The sequence below is a fragment of the Mustela putorius genome, unplaced genomic scaffold (assembly GCF_011764305.1).
Source record: "Mustela putorius furo isolate JIRA1106 unplaced genomic scaffold, ASM1176430v1.1 tig00000145_pilon_pilon_pilon, whole genome shotgun sequence".
NCBI classification, from domain to species: Eukaryota; Metazoa; Chordata; class Mammalia; order Carnivora; family Mustelidae; genus Mustela; species Mustela putorius.
In genome coordinates this window covers 39,307,751-39,324,605 of record NW_025421294.1, presented here as the reverse complement: position 1 = coordinate 39,324,605, position 16,855 = coordinate 39,307,751, and the positions used below count along the sequence as shown (strand labels likewise).

General features: G+C 53.6%; 2 protein-coding genes and 1 long non-coding RNA gene across 6 annotated transcripts in view; 2 read left to right on the top strand and 1 right to left on the bottom strand.

Annotated features, from left to right (window-relative positions):
- DOCK2 (dedicator of cytokinesis 2) overlaps positions 1–669 on the top strand; it is a 412,101-nt gene extending 411,432 nt beyond the window's left edge. For all 3 annotated transcript variants that reach the window (XR_006605414.1, XM_004737633.3, XM_004737634.3), the window contains one exon: positions 143–669. Coding sequence is in view for 2 of the 3 variants with exons in the window: in XM_004737633.3 (XP_004737690.1) it covers positions 143–205 (63 nt within the window). In the remaining variant the exon portion in view is untranslated. The remainder of the gene's footprint in view (positions 1–142) is intronic.
- A 6,889-nt stretch (positions 670–7,558) lies between these two features.
- On the bottom strand, positions 7,559–15,527 carry LOC106007090. Of its 2 annotated transcripts, XR_001181624.2 has the most exons (4): positions 15,391–15,523; positions 13,929–14,114; positions 12,848–12,996; positions 7,559–7,759 (listed from the first exon to the last, which is right to left on the bottom strand). It is a non-coding gene; the product is annotated as an uncharacterized LOC106007090 (long non-coding RNA). The 2 variants fall into 2 exon arrangements; XR_001181622.2 differs by lacking the exon at positions 13,929–14,114 and having other exon boundaries at positions 15,391–15,527.
- FOXI1 (forkhead box I1) lies at positions 12,113–15,872 on the top strand. The gene is made up of 2 exons (XM_004737624.2): positions 12,113–12,740; positions 14,206–15,872. Exons 1-2 carry the CDS (start codon positions 12,164–12,166, stop codon positions 14,763–14,765), a joined length of 1,137 nt encoding a protein of 378 aa, XP_004737681.1. The 5' UTR covers positions 12,113–12,163; the 3' UTR covers positions 14,766–15,872.
- Positions 15,873–16,855: the final 983 nt, after the last annotated feature.

Genomic DNA, 16,855 nt, shown 5'->3' with positions numbered 1-16,855 from the left:
GCTTTGGGTAGGGAGCCTTGCAACTGGGACGGGGAAGCCCTGCTTTGGTGCTCATGAGAATCCCATCCTGGGTATGTGTGTGTGTGTGTGTGTGTGTGTGTGTGTGTGTGTGTGTGTGTGTTTATTTTCTTCTCCCACAAAGCTGGCCAGCAAATCCGCTGAAGAAGGCAAACAGATCCCTGACATCCTATCCTCGGACCTGTGAGCTGCTGCTAACCAGGGCTGCACAAGGAGAGCCAGCGAGAGAACTTTCCAGAGGAAAAGAGACATGGTGGGACACTGAGACCTCAAAGTGGGGTACCTCATTCCGGTTGCTCTCCCTAAGAGGAACAAGGGCTGATCTTGGCCCCCACTCCTTGTGATCCAAGCGCCCGGTGAAGACGCCCCTGCCCGGATTCGGGGCTGTGTGCACAAGGAGCCAGCAAGAAGGTTCTCTCCCACCGTGCTCTCCCCAACATCCTCGGCGCATCTTTTTATAACCCGGTTTCTTAGATATAAGGAGCTGTATTTTTGTTTCATTTTTTTAAGTCCTAGCACCTAACAGAGCAGCCTCTTAAATATTCTTTTATTTTATTTTTGGTTACTATTTTGTATTTCCCATTTTTTAATACAACCAACCAAAGTGTTACTGTTTTCTTACTGACAATAAAAATGTGTGCATGGCTCCCATCAGCCTTGTTGCATAATTCTGCCGGCAGCATCCCTGCAGCCTGGAGAGGGTGGGAAGGCAGGCCACGCAGGGTCTGTCGTCATGTTGAGGGGCCTGGCTCCAGCCTGTCGCGGCGCCAGATTTGCCCTCCTCGTCCGAGGCCCCCCAGCCCCAGGAGCGTTCTCCAGGATTCAAGTTCCTTAGGGCCCGAATGCTGGCATGTAAGGATGCCAAAAAAGCCTGCCAGAACCGTCCTCAGGTGGTCCTCATACTACCTTTCTCCCCTTCTGGAAAGGGATGGAAAAGCCACACAACCAAAGGCCCAAGAGTTAGGAAAACAGTGGACAAGTGATCCGGCCTTTGGATTTTGTCACCAGGTCAGAAGTGGTAGCTTTTCTTGGTGAAATCCCAGGCTTCTCAGATGAGGCCCAGGAAAGCGGAGGAGCTCTTATGGGCAGAGAAAAGATCATGGAAGCAAAGGCTTCCCCCCATAGCCCAAGGGAACTGTGCAGGGAGAGGCCTGGGCAGAGCCTAAGGACTCCGTCTGAAAGGTGGACTCCAGCTGGGAAAGAGTCAGTACCAGGTGGGTGTTAAGTGCATGGCAACATGGGGCTCTGAGCTAGAGTCATGTAGAGATGTGGGGTGGACACTCGCTTCTTAGAGATGGGGTCCCTATGGGTAGTGAAAGATGAGAGAGAAAGATGGTAAGAGCTCAAGCTGATTGAGCTTGACTGACCCCAGCACAGTGCTACAGACATGACAAGAATTAGCTTCCTATATCAAGATTGAAGAGGTGGGTACGGTTATTTCCCAGATGAAGATACGGAGGCATGAAGTGACCTGAGATCATCCACCTGGTGAGTGGAAAGGCTGGGACTCAAACCTGGGCAGCCAGATGGGAAGCTTGGCTTTTAACCATGCCTCTATATTATCTCTTGGACACCTTGGTGCCTCAGTCCCTGTAGCCTTGTTCACCCAAAGCTCTTCCTGGTGGCCTCCATTCCCCCTTGTCGAGCCCCAGACCTGTTGTTGCTGCTGGGCCAGCTTCCAATTTCCTCAACAGTCCAAAAAGCCCTGTGATGGTGGTGGTTGGCATTTTGTCAGTCTTGGGTTCTTTAAGGTGAGGAGACAGCTCCAGAAGGTTTGGAGGAGAAGCGAGGGCCCTCGAGAAGCCGAGAAGCCACACAGCCTTGGGCATCACCATGCTTCCCTTGTAGACACGAGCCCGGTGTCCCTTCCTGAATCTGTTGATCCTGTCCTGCCCTTTTCCTCTCCAAGTGGTAGGTGCAAGCTTCCCAGGCCTGCTGTTTCTCAGTCCAAACTATGAGATCCCAATGTTTAACTTTGAAATGTTTTCCCTTCCAACAACTAGTGGACAAAATCCCAACCAAGATGGAAAAATAGTCTCCCCTTCTCTCACAGCTGTAGAACAGACCTGATCCCTTGTCTTGAAACTGCCGAGGTCATTTCTTACCGAGGCGTTTTACAAAACACCCAGATTTGGGCACTGTTGTTGCGTCCTGGGAAAGTCAGCTTTAACCTCTAAAAATTTCATAACTCTGTTCTCCTTGCTCAACAGTGTGTGGCCCCATGAGTTCCATTTCCTGAAAATTGTCAGAATCTGTGAGTTTTTATGAAGTCCGAAGGGGTCTTGGGCACGCCTCCTTTTCCCATAGAAGTGGAGCCAACCGTGAGCTTGGCGGATTCTTATTTAAACAGAGTGTGAGCGTCACATCTCCTTTCAATTAGGACCATCATCAGGCTGATGGCCCACCTGATGCTCTGTCAGGACAATTCCAGATGTTGTGGCTCCGTGCCAGTAACGTCGATGTCAGCAGTAATAACCATAACAGACGACAATAATAAAACTTCCATTTACCAGACACTTACCCTATGCGTCCTCCACTCACATCTTCACACCAATCCCCTGAGGCTGTCACGAGGATCCCAATTCCACTGATGTGAAAACCCAGAGCTGGGGAGTTGGCAGCGTGCCCCTGTCCGCCAGCCAGTAAGGAGCACAGCCAGCTGTGTCCACTTCTAACCTTTCTAGCTCTAACCTCCGCTCAACATCAGACTCCGTATGCTCCATGCCCGGTTTGAAGGCCGCCCCCTCAATGCCAGTGATGGCTCCCAGGACAAGAGGGTAGGGGCTCCATGTCCAGCACAGGTCTCCTTGTGCCCCTGGACATTCCCTTAGTATAAGCCAAGTCTGTCAAGAACTAGCCAGTGCTGTCACCGTATGTTTCCTTTGGAGCTCCCAAGGAGGGAGGATGGGGTACGTGGGCTTGGACGAAGGAGCCACTTGTATCTTTTTCTTTCCTGGTGGAGAGTTCTTAGGAACCCACAGAGATCACTTCATCCAGTCCTCCCATTTTAAAGGTAAATGACTCCTACAAGCCCACACAGCTATGATCCGCAGGACCCAATCTGGAATCAGCCCTGCCTGGCTCCCTGGTTTCCTTATAGGTAATCTCCCCTCCATGGCACTCCCTCACCCTCTGTTTAGGCACCCAGAGACCCCTTGCTTCCCACGGTCCCTTCCTCTGCCTTGGGAGACAAAGCTGATCCTACCATCCACACTCTAGTGTGAGCGGGGGCGCTGCGGTTACTCTCCCTAGGGGAGGGGCGTTTTTGGTCTTGTCTCCAAATGGGGGGTGGAAGCCTTTTTACTTTCTTCCAGACTTTCAGGCTTCTGTCAGGAAGTAGTAGAGAAACTGAGAAAAGCAAATGGCCTTCCCAGCATCTAAAATCAGGCTGGGCTCTGCCCCCAGACATCCTAACCAGTAACACATCTGTTTGCGGTTCCTTCTGAACACTTGGGGCCTCTGCTTTCCTGTAATAGCTCCAGTTCGCAAGGAAACAGATCCTGGGGCAAGACTGATCACCTGTGTTTGTGGGTCACGCAATCCTAAAGTGGTGAGAAAGGAGGAGACGGGTAGGAAGCAGTGGCAGGTGGGGAGTCACCGTGCCGGCCCGAGGAATGGAGCCGCGTCACAGACTCAGGGTCAGTCAGCCACTGGCCGTCTGGACATTCAACATTAGCAACGACTATACTGTCCTGAACACGAGGGATCCCATGTTGTTGGACCCAGAGACAGTCCCATCCCTGCTGGTTTTGTGGTCCACCGGGCAAGCAAGTGGTGGCCGAGGAACCAGGCTGACGGACAGTGCTGGCCATCCATGCACCTGATCGTCACCTCCCTGACCAATGGTCTTCCTGGTGGGTGTTCAAATGTGGATCTACCAGCTTTAAATCTATGCCTGCTGGACCGTGTAGACACCTATTCCCCAGTCCCCAGCAATCAACCTTCCAGCATTATTCTTTTCGGTCCTCTGACCAACTAGCCCAGCCATGCTCCCCTGCCCGGGTATGTGAACATCTACCTCAGCTCACACCGCCCTCCATTAGCTAGGTCACCCAGGTGTCCTGCTTGCTGCTCTGCTCCTGGGTGATTCCCCTCAACCCTGGTTGGGGCCCTGACACAGCACCAGTCCATTTCCAGCTAGTATCGACAGAGAGGGCACCCCCTGCTGGCAGTAAAAAAATGTGTTAGTCCCGTCCTCTGTGAGTTGCCCATATGGAACCCCCTCCACCGGACCACAGGTCTGGGTTGAAGGAGAGACATCAGTGAAGTAAGGTAGGTACCCTGGAATTCTGATCCCATGATGGTTTTCTGCCATGTTGGCCCACCTTATGCCTCGAGACACTGATGACAGGGCGGTGGACATCTCGGGTTGGGCTCTCAGTTTCCTCCGGGGAGGTGCTCCGCCCCGGCGAGGCCCCGGTAGCCCTCTAGGAGCTATTTCTTGAACAGAGCGGCTAGGAGAACATCACCGTGCTTCAGGTCCTGGACACGGGCGCTGTGGTGGTCATAAAGGGCCTCGTCGGGGACTCCGTTTGGCTCCCTGGCCACCAAAGATGGTTCCAGCAGCATCGGAATGACCAGGTCATATGGTCCTGGACACAGAACTGCCTGAACCACAGCCTGGACCTGCTGCAGAGTACTTGTGCTCTGGATTCCACTCAAACTGGCAGGCTCCAGAGTCACCTGATGATGAAGCAGTGTTCCCAAGCTTTTTATGTCCAAAAATCCAAAATGAATCCTCAACTTCGATGCTTCCTCTTTAGTGGAGGAAATGTGAGACACAGCAGCTTGTCGTGTATGTTCAGGGGATGTCCCAGCATGTCCTGACCCCTGGAGCTCTAAATATTGCTAGCATTCACATGGGTGGGAAGTAGCATGTCCCTTTCTAATAATAGCATGGAATAAACCAGAAAGCTCTGCCATGTCCACGCCGTTCTCTGCAGGCCACCATTAGCTCAACCTTTAAGGAATCATCTTGGGAAACTATTAAAACCAGCTCCAGATAATATAATAAATAATCTCTTTAATACTAAGTTTCAATAGCCCAAACTCTTACAGTAATAAACACAATTGACCATATTGCTTTTCTTGGACTCACCTCTCAGTGACTCCAGTGAGAAAATTCTTAAGGGAATTATATTCAGTTATTTATGGCTTTTGATGAAATTGAGGGGAAGGAAGTAGATTATATGAAAAATCCGTCTCTGCGGCAGGATCCCAAAATTCAGATTGTAAAAATAGTCAAAAATTAAAAATAAATATTTAGCATAGAATTTTCTAAGAAATCTAATGTGAATTACAAAATGTTTGAGCCATGAACTTTTACAAAGTATTAAGTTTCTGGAAAAGTGTCTGTCTGGCTTTTCAATGTTAAGTGACCACATTTATGAATGAATCGATAATGGTCTTCCTCGATCTTAGAAATGGCCTTGGGGGCAGGTCACTTGAAAACCCACCCAGCGGGACCCTGGGTAAGCAGTGACCGATATCCTGGTAAACAGAGATGAGACCAGGTGGTCACTGGTCCAGGCACTTTAGAGGTCTCAACTCATTTCTGATTCACGGAGACCCCTGGGATAGTGACTGCCGTGGCCCCAATTTCCACAGAACAAACCAACGCAAAAAGACATCCCATAGCCTCTGCCACTCGCTCACAAATGTGCATAGAGCCCAATTCATGCTGAACATCATCCAAAGCCCTGAAAAAACAAAAAACAAAAACAAATACAAAAACAAAACCACACCCGTGCCCTCAAGGGACTGCAGATCGCATAGTGAAGTCAGGTGATACACTGGTCATCGTAGCAAAGGTTGACCCAGTTCTAGGTATGGGGGGAACCAGGGGGAGGAATCTGGGGCCTGGACACCAGAAGGAAGGCTTCCCTGGGGAGGCGGCGCTGAGCTGGTTTTGGAGGGTAAGTCAGGGCTCTCCAGTGGAGAGGAAGGGCATTCCAGACAACGTGAGCAGGCAGGGAGCTGAGGGATCACGAGAGGCTCACGTGGCCACAACCGGAGGAAGGGCACAGCGAGGGGGCAAGGATGCGGCGGGAGTGGCTGGTGAGGCCAGGTGTGTGCGGTGTGCGGGGTCTGGAGTGCTGTGCCAGCCATTGGAGAGGCAAGGTGCAGAGAACCGGCTGCCCACCAGGCAATCTGCACTTAGTAATTTTTGAAACTTCACAACTATAGATTATCATTAGTCCCAGTTTACAGTGAGGAAACAGGCCCAGAGAGGCACAGGCATTTGTCCAGGATCACACAGCTGGAAAGTGGTAGAGCAGGAACTTGATGCTTCAGGCTCCAAGGAACAGGTTGATGAGCGGCAGCTTTCCGAGGGCTGACTCCGGGGACCAGGCTGCCTCCCCAGATCTCTCGCCTCTCTAAGTGGGGTGTGCATCATCGGAGCAGGGATGCCAGGCCTCATCTGCACCTCCTAGGTCAGAATCTCTGGGGCTCTGGGCCCAGGAGAATGCCTCTTAGGGCCTTGAAAACCACAGCTTTGGTCTTCCATTTGCACATGAGGAAACTGAGGCCCACAGGGGCCACCTCAGTCCACAGTAGTCCCAGAATGAAATGAACAAGTGACCAAACCCATAAAGCCACTCCCCCCAGTGTGTATTCTTTACCCAGAGATGGGGGAGTTGGAGAAGAGGGGAAGGGGTGAGGGAGTAGAGGAGCTCCTTGTTCTTTGGGTGCAGGACAAAGGCCACTGGTGGCACTGGAGGGGGATCATCAGTGGACAGGGTCACAGCTTCACCTAGCATGGAATCCAACTCTATTGGTTTCCTGTTGCTGGTGTAACAAATTATCACAAACCTACTGGCTTAAAATAAACACATTTACTCTCTTCCTGCTCCTGAGATCAGAAATCCAAAATCAGTCTTATGAAAATCAGGGTGACCATAGGGCTGGTTCCCCAAAGAGACGTCAGAGGACGGTGTCTTTTCTTGCCTCTTCCAACCTCTATAAGCAGAAAGGCATGTGGCCTTCCTTGGCTCCTGGCCACCTTGCTCCTTCCCTGCTTCCTCATCATACCTCCTCTTCTGCTATCACATCTCCCTCTGGCTCCCTCTTGCAAGGGCAGCTGGGACTATGCTGGGCCCACCCGGGCAGTGCAGGCTTATCACTCCCCATGCTCTTCAACTTGATCACTTCTGCGAAGTCCCCTTTATTTTGAAAGAGGACACGTTTGCAGATTCTGTGGATCTGCACTGACATCTTATGATGGGGAGGTCATTAGTCTGCCTACCAGACTCACAATGAGAAAATTCTCTCCCTTTCCAATTCTCTTCTGATCCTTTTGCCTTCCCCAAGCAGCGTTTTCTCCCTTCCCTAATGCTTGCTCACCTCACCTTCTCACAAAGAGTGAGCCGGCTCAGGCCTGTGCTACCTCAGATCGCTCATCTGTAAGGTGGGGGTGATTAGAGTAGGGACTGAATGAGAACACAGGAATGAATTTGGGCTGTGCCCTGCACGTGTTGGCTCTGAACAGAGATTACTTTTTCTCACCGTATTTATGGCAAGTGATACTGATTACCAGTGATTCATTTCCAGAAGTCATATGGAATTTATCTTTATACTAAATTCATTAGGGCGCCTGGATGGCTCCACTGGTTAAGCGTCTGCTTTGGGCTCCGGTTGTGATCCCGGGGTCCTGGGATCCAGCTCCACATCGGGCTCTCTGCTCAGCGGGGAGTCTGCATCTCCCTCTCCTGCTCCCCCTGCTTGTGCTCACTTTCTGTCTCTGTTAAATAAATAAATAAAGCTGTAACAAACAAACAAATAAATAAATAAATAAATAAATCCATTAAGTAGAAAGAAACAAAGAAAGAAAGAAAGGAAGGAGGAAGGAGCGTGAGAGCCGATTTAAAAATTATTAAGTAAATCCAACTATAGGCACTGCACCAAGATGGCAAATCAGGAGTGGGAACCTCAGTGCTGTGCGGCTGCGACAGAGTCCTGCATACCCCAGAAATGCTACTGTGGAGATGATCAGTTTTTGCTGAACAAGTGAAGGATTGATTACCCCCAAGCACTGTATCAGAGGTCTTTCCTGTACTGTCTTGGGCAATCCTGGCAACAGCCTTCTGAGGAAGGTAAGCCTGTTACCCTCTTTTTCCAAGCAAGCAGAAGCTGGGAGATGAGGCCGTGGCAAGGCACTCAGAAAACATGACCAGAGCTGTTGGACTCTCATTCCAACTCGTCCAACTGCTGCTTGGCTGACTTTTAAGACATTTTGCCCCATTGACAGTCCAGTTCCCACTATTTCCATTGCAGTGAAATTAAAAGTGGTTCCCACGCCCCCCCCAAAGGGGCACAATTCCTCCTTGAAGCTGCTGTTCAGTTTGGGACCTTGCCCCTTAAAGGGGTTCAGAAATCCTTGGCCACAGGCTCTTAAAGGTCAATGAATCCCTGCACTCGGCTCCCTGCTTTTAAATATATGGCCACCAGAGGGCGGTGTTTAACTTTGTTTCTCCGGCTTCAAGGGCCACCAGAAACCAAAGAGCAGAGAGAGTAGAGAGCCCCAAGATCAGTCAGCCTGGCTGACACCTGGACCAGACTTCCTAAAAGCCCATACCTGGGACAGAGAAGCTGGACCCATGGCAGGCCCCAACATATTCCGAGATGCAGCTCTGGTGTGCAAGAAAGGAAGCCCAAAGGACAGCCTGTTTCCTCCCACACTCCTCCACGCCCTGAAAGTCAAGGCCAGAGGTGGGGGGGCCCTGGCCAGCCACGGTCTATGGGGCCTATGCACGTTCACCCTTTCTGCAGGCCTTGAGCTGCCTTGAGCTTCTGGACCCGGCAATGCATACAGCTGACCGCTGGGGCACGCACCCTACTCCAGAGGAGGGGCAGGCCTGACACTGACCAGGTGTGGGAGGGCACAAGAGGCTGTGAGCTGCAGCCAGCAGACTCAGGGCTAGAGGCTGCAGGGGGGCCAGGCCTCCTAAGACATGCCAGGGCCCAGGCGTGACAGGGAGACTCAAGTGAGCTTCCTTTAAAAACCGCCTCTAAGGAAGGGGACCCTGGCAATAGGGAAAGGGTAGATGAGGAGTTTGGGGGAAACGCTCCTGACCAGCCTGGGTGCGAGTGACCTTGTCACCTGATTGGAGTGCCTGTCTCCTGCCATAGCCATGGAGCTCAAGGCTCCACCTCAAGGGCCTCAAGGACCCATGGGTTCTGGAGAAAGTGTGAGGCAGTTGAGTGAAGAGAAGGAAATGGAAAAACAAAGGTATGAGGGAGGTGGAGGCCACAGAGGTCAGCTGCATGGCTTCAGGAAAGGGGACGGGAGGGGAGCTCATCATCAGCCGCAGAAGGCAGGGGCTGGCTGCGGAGCTGGGGTCCGCCCCAAGCATCCCTCCCTCGGTTCCTCCTTTGTAACCTCACCTGTCCCCCAGCCCCTGCCCACAGGCTGCTAAAAGGGAGGAATTAACCTACAAGGGTGCAAACTGAAGGAGGAATTGTACACCTCAAATGTATGTTGACTAGCGTATATAAAGACTTACAGTCACTGAGTGCTATTCTAGGCACCAATGACTTACGATGGTTACGCCAATCAGCTCACGGGCTGCTCACAGCAACCACGTGGGATCAGATCGTTCCCATTTTCCCTTGAGAAGGCAAGCTGAGGTTAACTAAGTCACTTGTTAAGATTTGCAGTTAGCTTCTCAGCTGGGGTTCAGACCCAAGTCCCCCTGCTCTCAGAGCCTATGTCTGCTGGGAGTCCGTGAGAGAGCCCCTTGCTGGCCTCTACACTGGACTCCCAAAGCAAGTCACCTGTGTGCTTGAGTTTACTACCTAATCAGAAACTGAAAAACAATAATGAAAATCACTTCTGATTTCCATCCAACAATAATAATTCCCAGTTTGGTATTTACATTTATAAATACACATATTAATATATATTTTTACCATAAAATGGTACTTTACAGTCCATTTTATTAAATACTGCTATTAGAACAGAACATCTTTGAATATTACTAAATATTCTACAATCGATTTTTCCATAGCTTCCAAGTATTTCTTCCCTGGGATGATACCCAATTTATTTGCCCTCCTATTGGACATTCAGGTTAGTTACAGTTTGTTATAGTTCTACACAATGCTGTGGCGAATACCCTGAAGAGAGTTTATAGCTCCGTTTAATTCTGCAGGCCGAATGATCAGAAGTGGGGGCTCCAGGTTCATTGCCAGGCCTCGGGTCTACATGGGTGGTCTCTAAGGGGCCTGCCTCTTGAAAAGTCATGGCCCAGCCTTCAGCGAACCAGGCCTGGCAGAGACACTTTAAACAAAGATGGGGCCTCTGTGGCTTTACTCTTCTGAAAGAAAGTACATAGTGCACTTACCCTGTGCCTCCCCTGGGCAGTCGGGCCCTTTGGGATCATTTCATTCCCTGCTCCCTGGTGGGGACAAGTGGTTTCTCAGGACCTGGGAGGGCCTCTCCCACTCGGTTTCCCAAACTCATCCTCTGGGCACCCGTACACTGCAAGGGAGACGCATCCCATGGCACCTGGGTTTCCCGTGGCCTGTCTCCTGATGCGGCTGTAGAGGAGAGCAGGCAGCCTGGCGAGGGTTGGGGGCGCTCCCTGGAAGGCAGCCCCTCTGGCTGGCACAGGGAGCGACCTCCTTCTTCCACCTCAAGGGTCCATGGGGCCTGGACACTTGAGTGAGGGGCAGTTGAATGGGGAGAGTGAAGTAGAGGCAGGAGGGTAGGAGGGAGGTGGTGGCCCCAGAAGCCAGCTGCAGCTTTCTTCCAGTCTGATCTGAGGGAGAGACGTAGCGAGGCCACTACTGAAGCCTGCTCAGGGACAGCTGCCCATTGTCCTTGCCCCTAGGCTCAGGGCCTGCTGGGGTGAAGAGTAAGTCATCTCCAAGCTTCTGGAGAATGGAGCCCAGAGAGGGGGATACTGGCTGTAAGCTCAGAGCAGAGGAGCAGCTGCCGCTCCTGCTTCTAGAGCCTGAGGCAGAGATGGTGTGAGGGGAATGGCAAGGTGAGGAGTCCAGGGCTCTCCTCCTGCCTCAGCTCTGTAGGGCCCCTATAAGCTGAAACATGAAAGGACTTTGATCAGAGAGGGGCCTGGGGGCCTGCGTGACCCCTGCCGCCAGAAAGAAACTTGCATAGGTAAGTTCCTTCTCACTTTTCCCTGAAGCTCATTCACACTCTCTTCCTTCTATTGCTATCTCCCTGCTGCTCCTCTGGGAGAATCCCCAGGTATTGTCCATGGCCCTCATCAGTGTGCCTTCAGGGTGTGTGTGTGTGTGTGTGTGTGTGTGTGTGTGTGTCTGTACGCAGAGGGTACCTATAATCAAACGACTGGAAATCTGGCCATAGGCAAGGTTCCTCTCTGCTCTTCTGATTCTCCAGGGCCAGGTTCTTTCCTGGGACCTCCAGAAAGTGTGTCTTCTCTTCAGAAGACCCAAAGATGTGGCTTCTGATGAAATCCACATCCGGTCTGGTGAGGGGGGCTGAGAATGGGGGGTCAGGATGGGACAGGGGAGAGAGTGAGAGATACAGAGGAAATGAGAGACAGGAGTGAAAGGGAGTGGGAGAGAGGCCGAGACAGACAGGAGGTGATCATGAAGGAACAGAGAAGTAGAAAGAGACGGAAACAAACTCCGAGGAAGAGAGAGAGAAGGGAGGGGGGGAGGGACAGAGAGGTGGCCAGAGCAGTGCTTAGAAAAGAAACACGGAAGGGGGGAGGAAGAACAGGGAAAGAACCTGTGATAGCGAGAAGGCAGGAAAGAGACTGAGATGCAGAGGGGCTGGCCAGAGTGCGGGTGACGGAGAAGGGGAAGAGAGACACAATGAAAGGAAAACAAGAGGAACCAAGTGAGGAGAAAGGCAGGAGAGAAAGGGGGGAAACAGGAACTGGGAGACAGAGGCAAGAGGGGCGCCCTAGGCACTGGGGACACCAGCCACAGCACCAGTCTGAGCACGCACAGTGGCCCTGGCCCAAGGCCCTTTCCAGGTGTCTGGCAGGGCTGTAGGAGGAGGGGCCGGCACGCAGAAGGTGGCCGCCCCTGGGTGGGGCCCGCAGGCCAAGCCCGCAGGGGTATAAGTCGGAGGCTGGGCCAGCCGAGCACCTGTCAGGGACAGCTCCCTGGTGCAGGTGCCAGACAGGTGGCTCCGGCCGAGCCCAACCCCAGCATGAGCTCCTTCGACCTCCCGGCACCATCCCCAGCTCGCTGCAGCCCCCAGTTCCCCAGCATCGGCCAGGAGCCCCCCGAGATGAGCCTTTACCATGAGAACTTCTTCTACCCACAGGGCGTGCCCAGCCCTCAGCGCCCCCCCTCCTTTGAGGGGGGTGGCGAGTACGGGGCCACCCCCAACCCCTACCTCTGGCTCAATGGGCCAGCCATGACTCCACCGCCCTACCTGCCGGGCACCAACGCCAGCCCCTTCCTGCCCCAGGCCTACGGTGTGCAGAGGCAGCTGCTGCCCGGTATGTCTGGTCTGGGGGGCGGCGACCTGGGCTGGCTGCCCATCCCCTCGCAGGAGGAGCTGATGAAGCTGGTGCGGCCCCCCTATTCCTACTCGGCTCTCATTGCCATGGCCATCCACGGGGCGCCCGACAAGCGCCTCACCCTCAGCCAGATCTACCAGTACGTGGCCGACAACTTCCCCTTCTACAACAAGAGCAAGGCCGGCTGGCAGAACTCCATCCGCCACAACCTGTCTCTCAATGACTGCTTCAAGAAGGTGCCCCGTGATGAGGACGACCCAGGTAAGGGAGCTGCCGGGGCAGTGTGGGGCCGGGGGAGCCAGCCTCTGATGCCCCCAAGGAAGTCTCCTGTCATTCCTCCCCAGCACCCCATTCTAGAAAGTTCTTACCTGGCTGTGTCCCCTGAGACAGGGGGCTGAAGGTTGTCAGCAGTGAAGGAGCCTGGGAGAGCCCCGGAGGCAGGGTTTTCATCCTGGTTGCACCACTGAGCGGTTAGCCACTCTAGGCATTTTAGATCTCTGAGCCTCAGTTTCCCCATCTGAAAAACAGGGATGGTAACTGTGGCTCCTTTGCAGGCCTGTGATGGGGGTCATGAGAGAATGCATGCAAGGGTTTGGGTGCTTGCAAAAGCCCAAGAGTCCACAGTAATTGTGATCACTCTGAGTCCCGGGCACCCAGCTCATAGGAAGTCCCTAGGAGGATTTGGACGTGGCAAAGCCCAAGTGCACTCAGACCCCTGGGGAGAAATCTGAATTGGTCAGACACACAGGAAGAGCCACATTGTGCTGCCTGCTCAGTTGCATACTATTAACCCACCCCTGCCGGCGGCTCTGGCGGAACCCATTGTCCAGATGAGGGGAGTGACACTCAGCAAGGAAGCAGCCTGCCCAAGGTCACCCAGAGTGGAGGGAAAGCCCTGGAGCCCGAATCTGAATGGAGGTCTCTCTAACACCAAAGACTACCAACTCTTCCTTTTTAATGATGAATTTCTATAATGCAGGGACATTCAGAATATATTAAATACTCAGATATGCATTTCCCAGAATTAAAGTCTGTTCTTGTGCCCCCATGGGAAGCCAGGGCATGGCTCAAAGCCCCACCTCCGGCTGCTAGGAGGCTAGCAGGCACAGAGCTAGGGGCCCCCCAGGGAGGGTGAGTGTCCAGTTCCATGACTGGCCTCACCCACAGGCCCAGCTCAGGCCCTCCCTCCAGAAGGCACCTCCTGGTGACAGGCACCCCCTACACATCCAGCATCAGCCTGAGGAAGAAGGGAGGGGTATAACAGGTCCACTTGTCAGACCAGGAAACTGAGGCTTGCCCAGAGTCCCTCAGCCAGTTAGGAGAAAAGCCAGGACTCAAGTCGATCCTCAGACTCCCTGACCAAAACATTCAGGGAGCTCTAAAGTGTTTCCCGAGTTCTCTTTCATGTCAGCCATGGAGGAAGGCCCTCCCTCTCCATTCCCCTAGTACCCGAACTTCTTCCAGAAGGCCGCACTGCGAGTGCTCTCCTGGCTGACGCCTCTGTGTCCCCAGAGTGCCCAGTTGTGAGGCGGGGGTGGAAGAGAGATGCTGGCCCGTGGTGTGTGGCCAGTGCGTGCGAGTCCTCTGTCTTTCCGCCCCTGCCTTCTCTTCTGTCTTCCGCACGGTTTGCTTGGCCTTTAGTTGACAGCAATTTAAAAAAAAAAAAAAAAACAGGAGCAAAGTATTTTGTCCACCGCTCGGCTTACTCCTTCCCCTTTTGTGCCAGGCAAAGGGAATTACTGGACCCTGGACCCCAACTGTGAAAAGATGTTCGATAATGGAAATTTCCGCAGGAAGAGGAAGAGAAAATCGGATGTTTCCTCCAGCACGGGATCCCTGGCCTCCGAGAAGACGGAGAACAGCCTCCTGACGGGCAGCCCCAAGACGGCAGAGGCCCAGGACATCCTGGACAGTGCTTCACCGGGGACCACCGGCTCCCCAGAGAAGCCACCCTCCCCTCCCCCACCGGGCACCCCCTGCCTCAACAGCTTCCTCTCCACCATGACCGCCTACGTGAGCGGGTCGAGCCCGGCGAGCCGCCCTGTGGCAACACCGGGACTGAGCCCTGAGCCCACGGACAAGATGGGGCAGAACTTGCTGAACTTCAGCTCGTACACCCCACTCACCAACCTCAGCGGCCACGGGGGCGGGGGCGAGTGGGCCAACCCCATGCCTGCCAATGCTCTCGGCTACGGAGGCTCTGTCCTCAACCAGTTCAGTCCCCATTTCTACAACAGCATCAACACGAACAGTGTCCTCTACCCCAGGGAGGGCACCGAGGTCTAGAACAGAGCAGCCCCCGAACCTGCTGGACACATGGAGAAGAAAAGCAGTCGAGACCTCCCGTGCCAGCGTCATTGCTGTCCAAGACCTCTGACCTGCCCGGACAGACACAGAAAGCTCAGGAATTCGGCCTTTTTCTAGAACACAGTGTGGACCTTCTGTTTATCTCACGTACACACACACACACACACACACACACACCCGCCAACTCTGGAGCCTGGTAACAGTAATCACGGGGACCATCTGTGGAGTCTATACGCCACGTGCTGTCTTAGGCTCTTTAAAGGCGTAATCACACTCATATTTACAGGCATCCTGTGAGGGTCCAGTGAACCTCTTCGTTGAGCAGATGAGGAAACCGAGGCTCCAGGAAGTTAAGTACCTTTCCCAGGATCTCACATACTAGTAAGTGGCAGTGCCGTGGCAGGAGTCCAGGTCTCTATGGGCCCCGAAGTCTGGGCCGCAGAGGCAGGGATGTGGCCAGTGGTGGAGCAGCTAGGGAAGGGCCCCGTGAAAGCGGCTTACGGCAAGCACCCCCTCTACCGTCTGGCTGCCCGTCAGAATTCAGCCCCAGCCCCGGGCTCATCTCGTCCTGCTCTAAGTCCTTATTCCGTGGTTCCCAGCTTACCTGTAGATACTCCCTTTGCTGCCACTCGAGGAGGGACGCCCAAGCCCCTGAAGGACGGTGTGTGCCCCCTCTCCCTCCGTGAGGGACACAGCTTCCCCTGCCCCAGAGCCCATGAACGGGGCAGCGGGGAGGAACGGTGGGCCGCCTGCCCACGCCCCAGCCCTGTGTCCGCCTACAAGATCGTGTAAAGCCCAGCTTCCTGCGTGCGCGTCATGGACCAGTGAGCCGGAAGTGGCTGGCTCTTCCAAGAGAAACAAGGGTGCATGAGTGCTTCCTTTTTTATGGCCTGGGAGAGGTGCACGTCCAAGAAAACAAGGCCTCAAAGAAGGGGGCTGTGGCCCCCTGCACGGGGCCCCCCGCCTGTGCCCCTGAGACGCTCTTTTTATATGTACTTTACATGCCTGTGATGTGTCATCATGACACACGCTGGGAAGTGTTTTTGTTTTCTTATTTTCTTTTGAATTAAAAAATTTTAAAAAGCACCATGTGCGTCCCTTCCTTATGAGTTTTCCCGTCTTCTAGCTGCTGGGCAATGAAACACGGAGCCAAATGCATCCTGGAGCCAAAGGCTTTTGGGACAGGAGGCAGAGAGAGAATGGGCAGCAAGGCTTTTATTGTCCTCCCCACTGGCGCAGAGACAGGGCAAAGGTCCCCAGTGACAAAAGGGACACATGCAGGGATGGGGTAGCTGCGTGAAGGAACCTGTCTATACCGCACTCAGGGCAAGGACTGGGCACGTCCCGGTCCTTGTCACTCAGGCCAGCCTCATAGCTGTACTGAGGATGTAATCCCTCTAACGACCCAAGGAAGGGGTGGCACTGGTCCCCTTATACAGAGGAGAAAACTGAGGATCAGGGAGGGGGGTACAACCCCTTGCCTGGAGTCCATGGCCAGTCCATGCCCAGGGCATCTGGCTGAGGTACCTGGGACACGGCTATGCCCTGTGGCAACGACAACGATTCTCTGAGGGCTGTAGGCTGACACCGGGCCACCTGCTTGGCAGGTGGGAGCTCTTCAATGCCCACAGCAGCCCCCGGTGTGTGCACTGTGATTCCCCGGGCTGGGGCACGGTGCACACCAGAGGATTGTGCATGGTGGCTGGAAGCTGCAGACTGGTCTCCCGGGGTGTGCATGAGGAGGGCTCCAGTCCGAGGCCCCCTGCACAAGCTCCCTGAGTCCCACTCAGACTCGGGCAGGGGCGCCCTTTCCCTGGAGCATCTGAGGTTGGATGGGAGCAGCAGAGGTCAGATGGGAGCTGCAACAGTCACAACAGCAACAAGGACAATCTTGTAACACTCGTGGCAGTTTAGCCTGTGTCAGGACTCGGCCTGCTTTATTGCATTTAATCCTCAGAACGAACGGGAGTCACTGTATTATCTCCATGTTACAGGGGAGAAAACTGAGTCCCAGAGAGGTTCTCTAACTTGACCTAGAACCCGCAGCCAGAGTCCAAGGCCCAGGGACT

What these genes read in the sequence shown, in the direction of transcription:
- FOXI1 (XM_004737624.2), top strand. Translation starts at nt 12,164, where the DNA reads ATGAGCTCCTTCGACCTCCCGGCACCATCCCCAGCTCGCTGCAGCCCC. An exon ending in CCGTGATGAGGACGACCCAG is followed by an intron (nt 12,741 to 14,205) that starts GTAAGGGAGCTG and finishes CTTTTGTGCCAG; the next exon opens with GCAAAGGGAATTACTGGACC.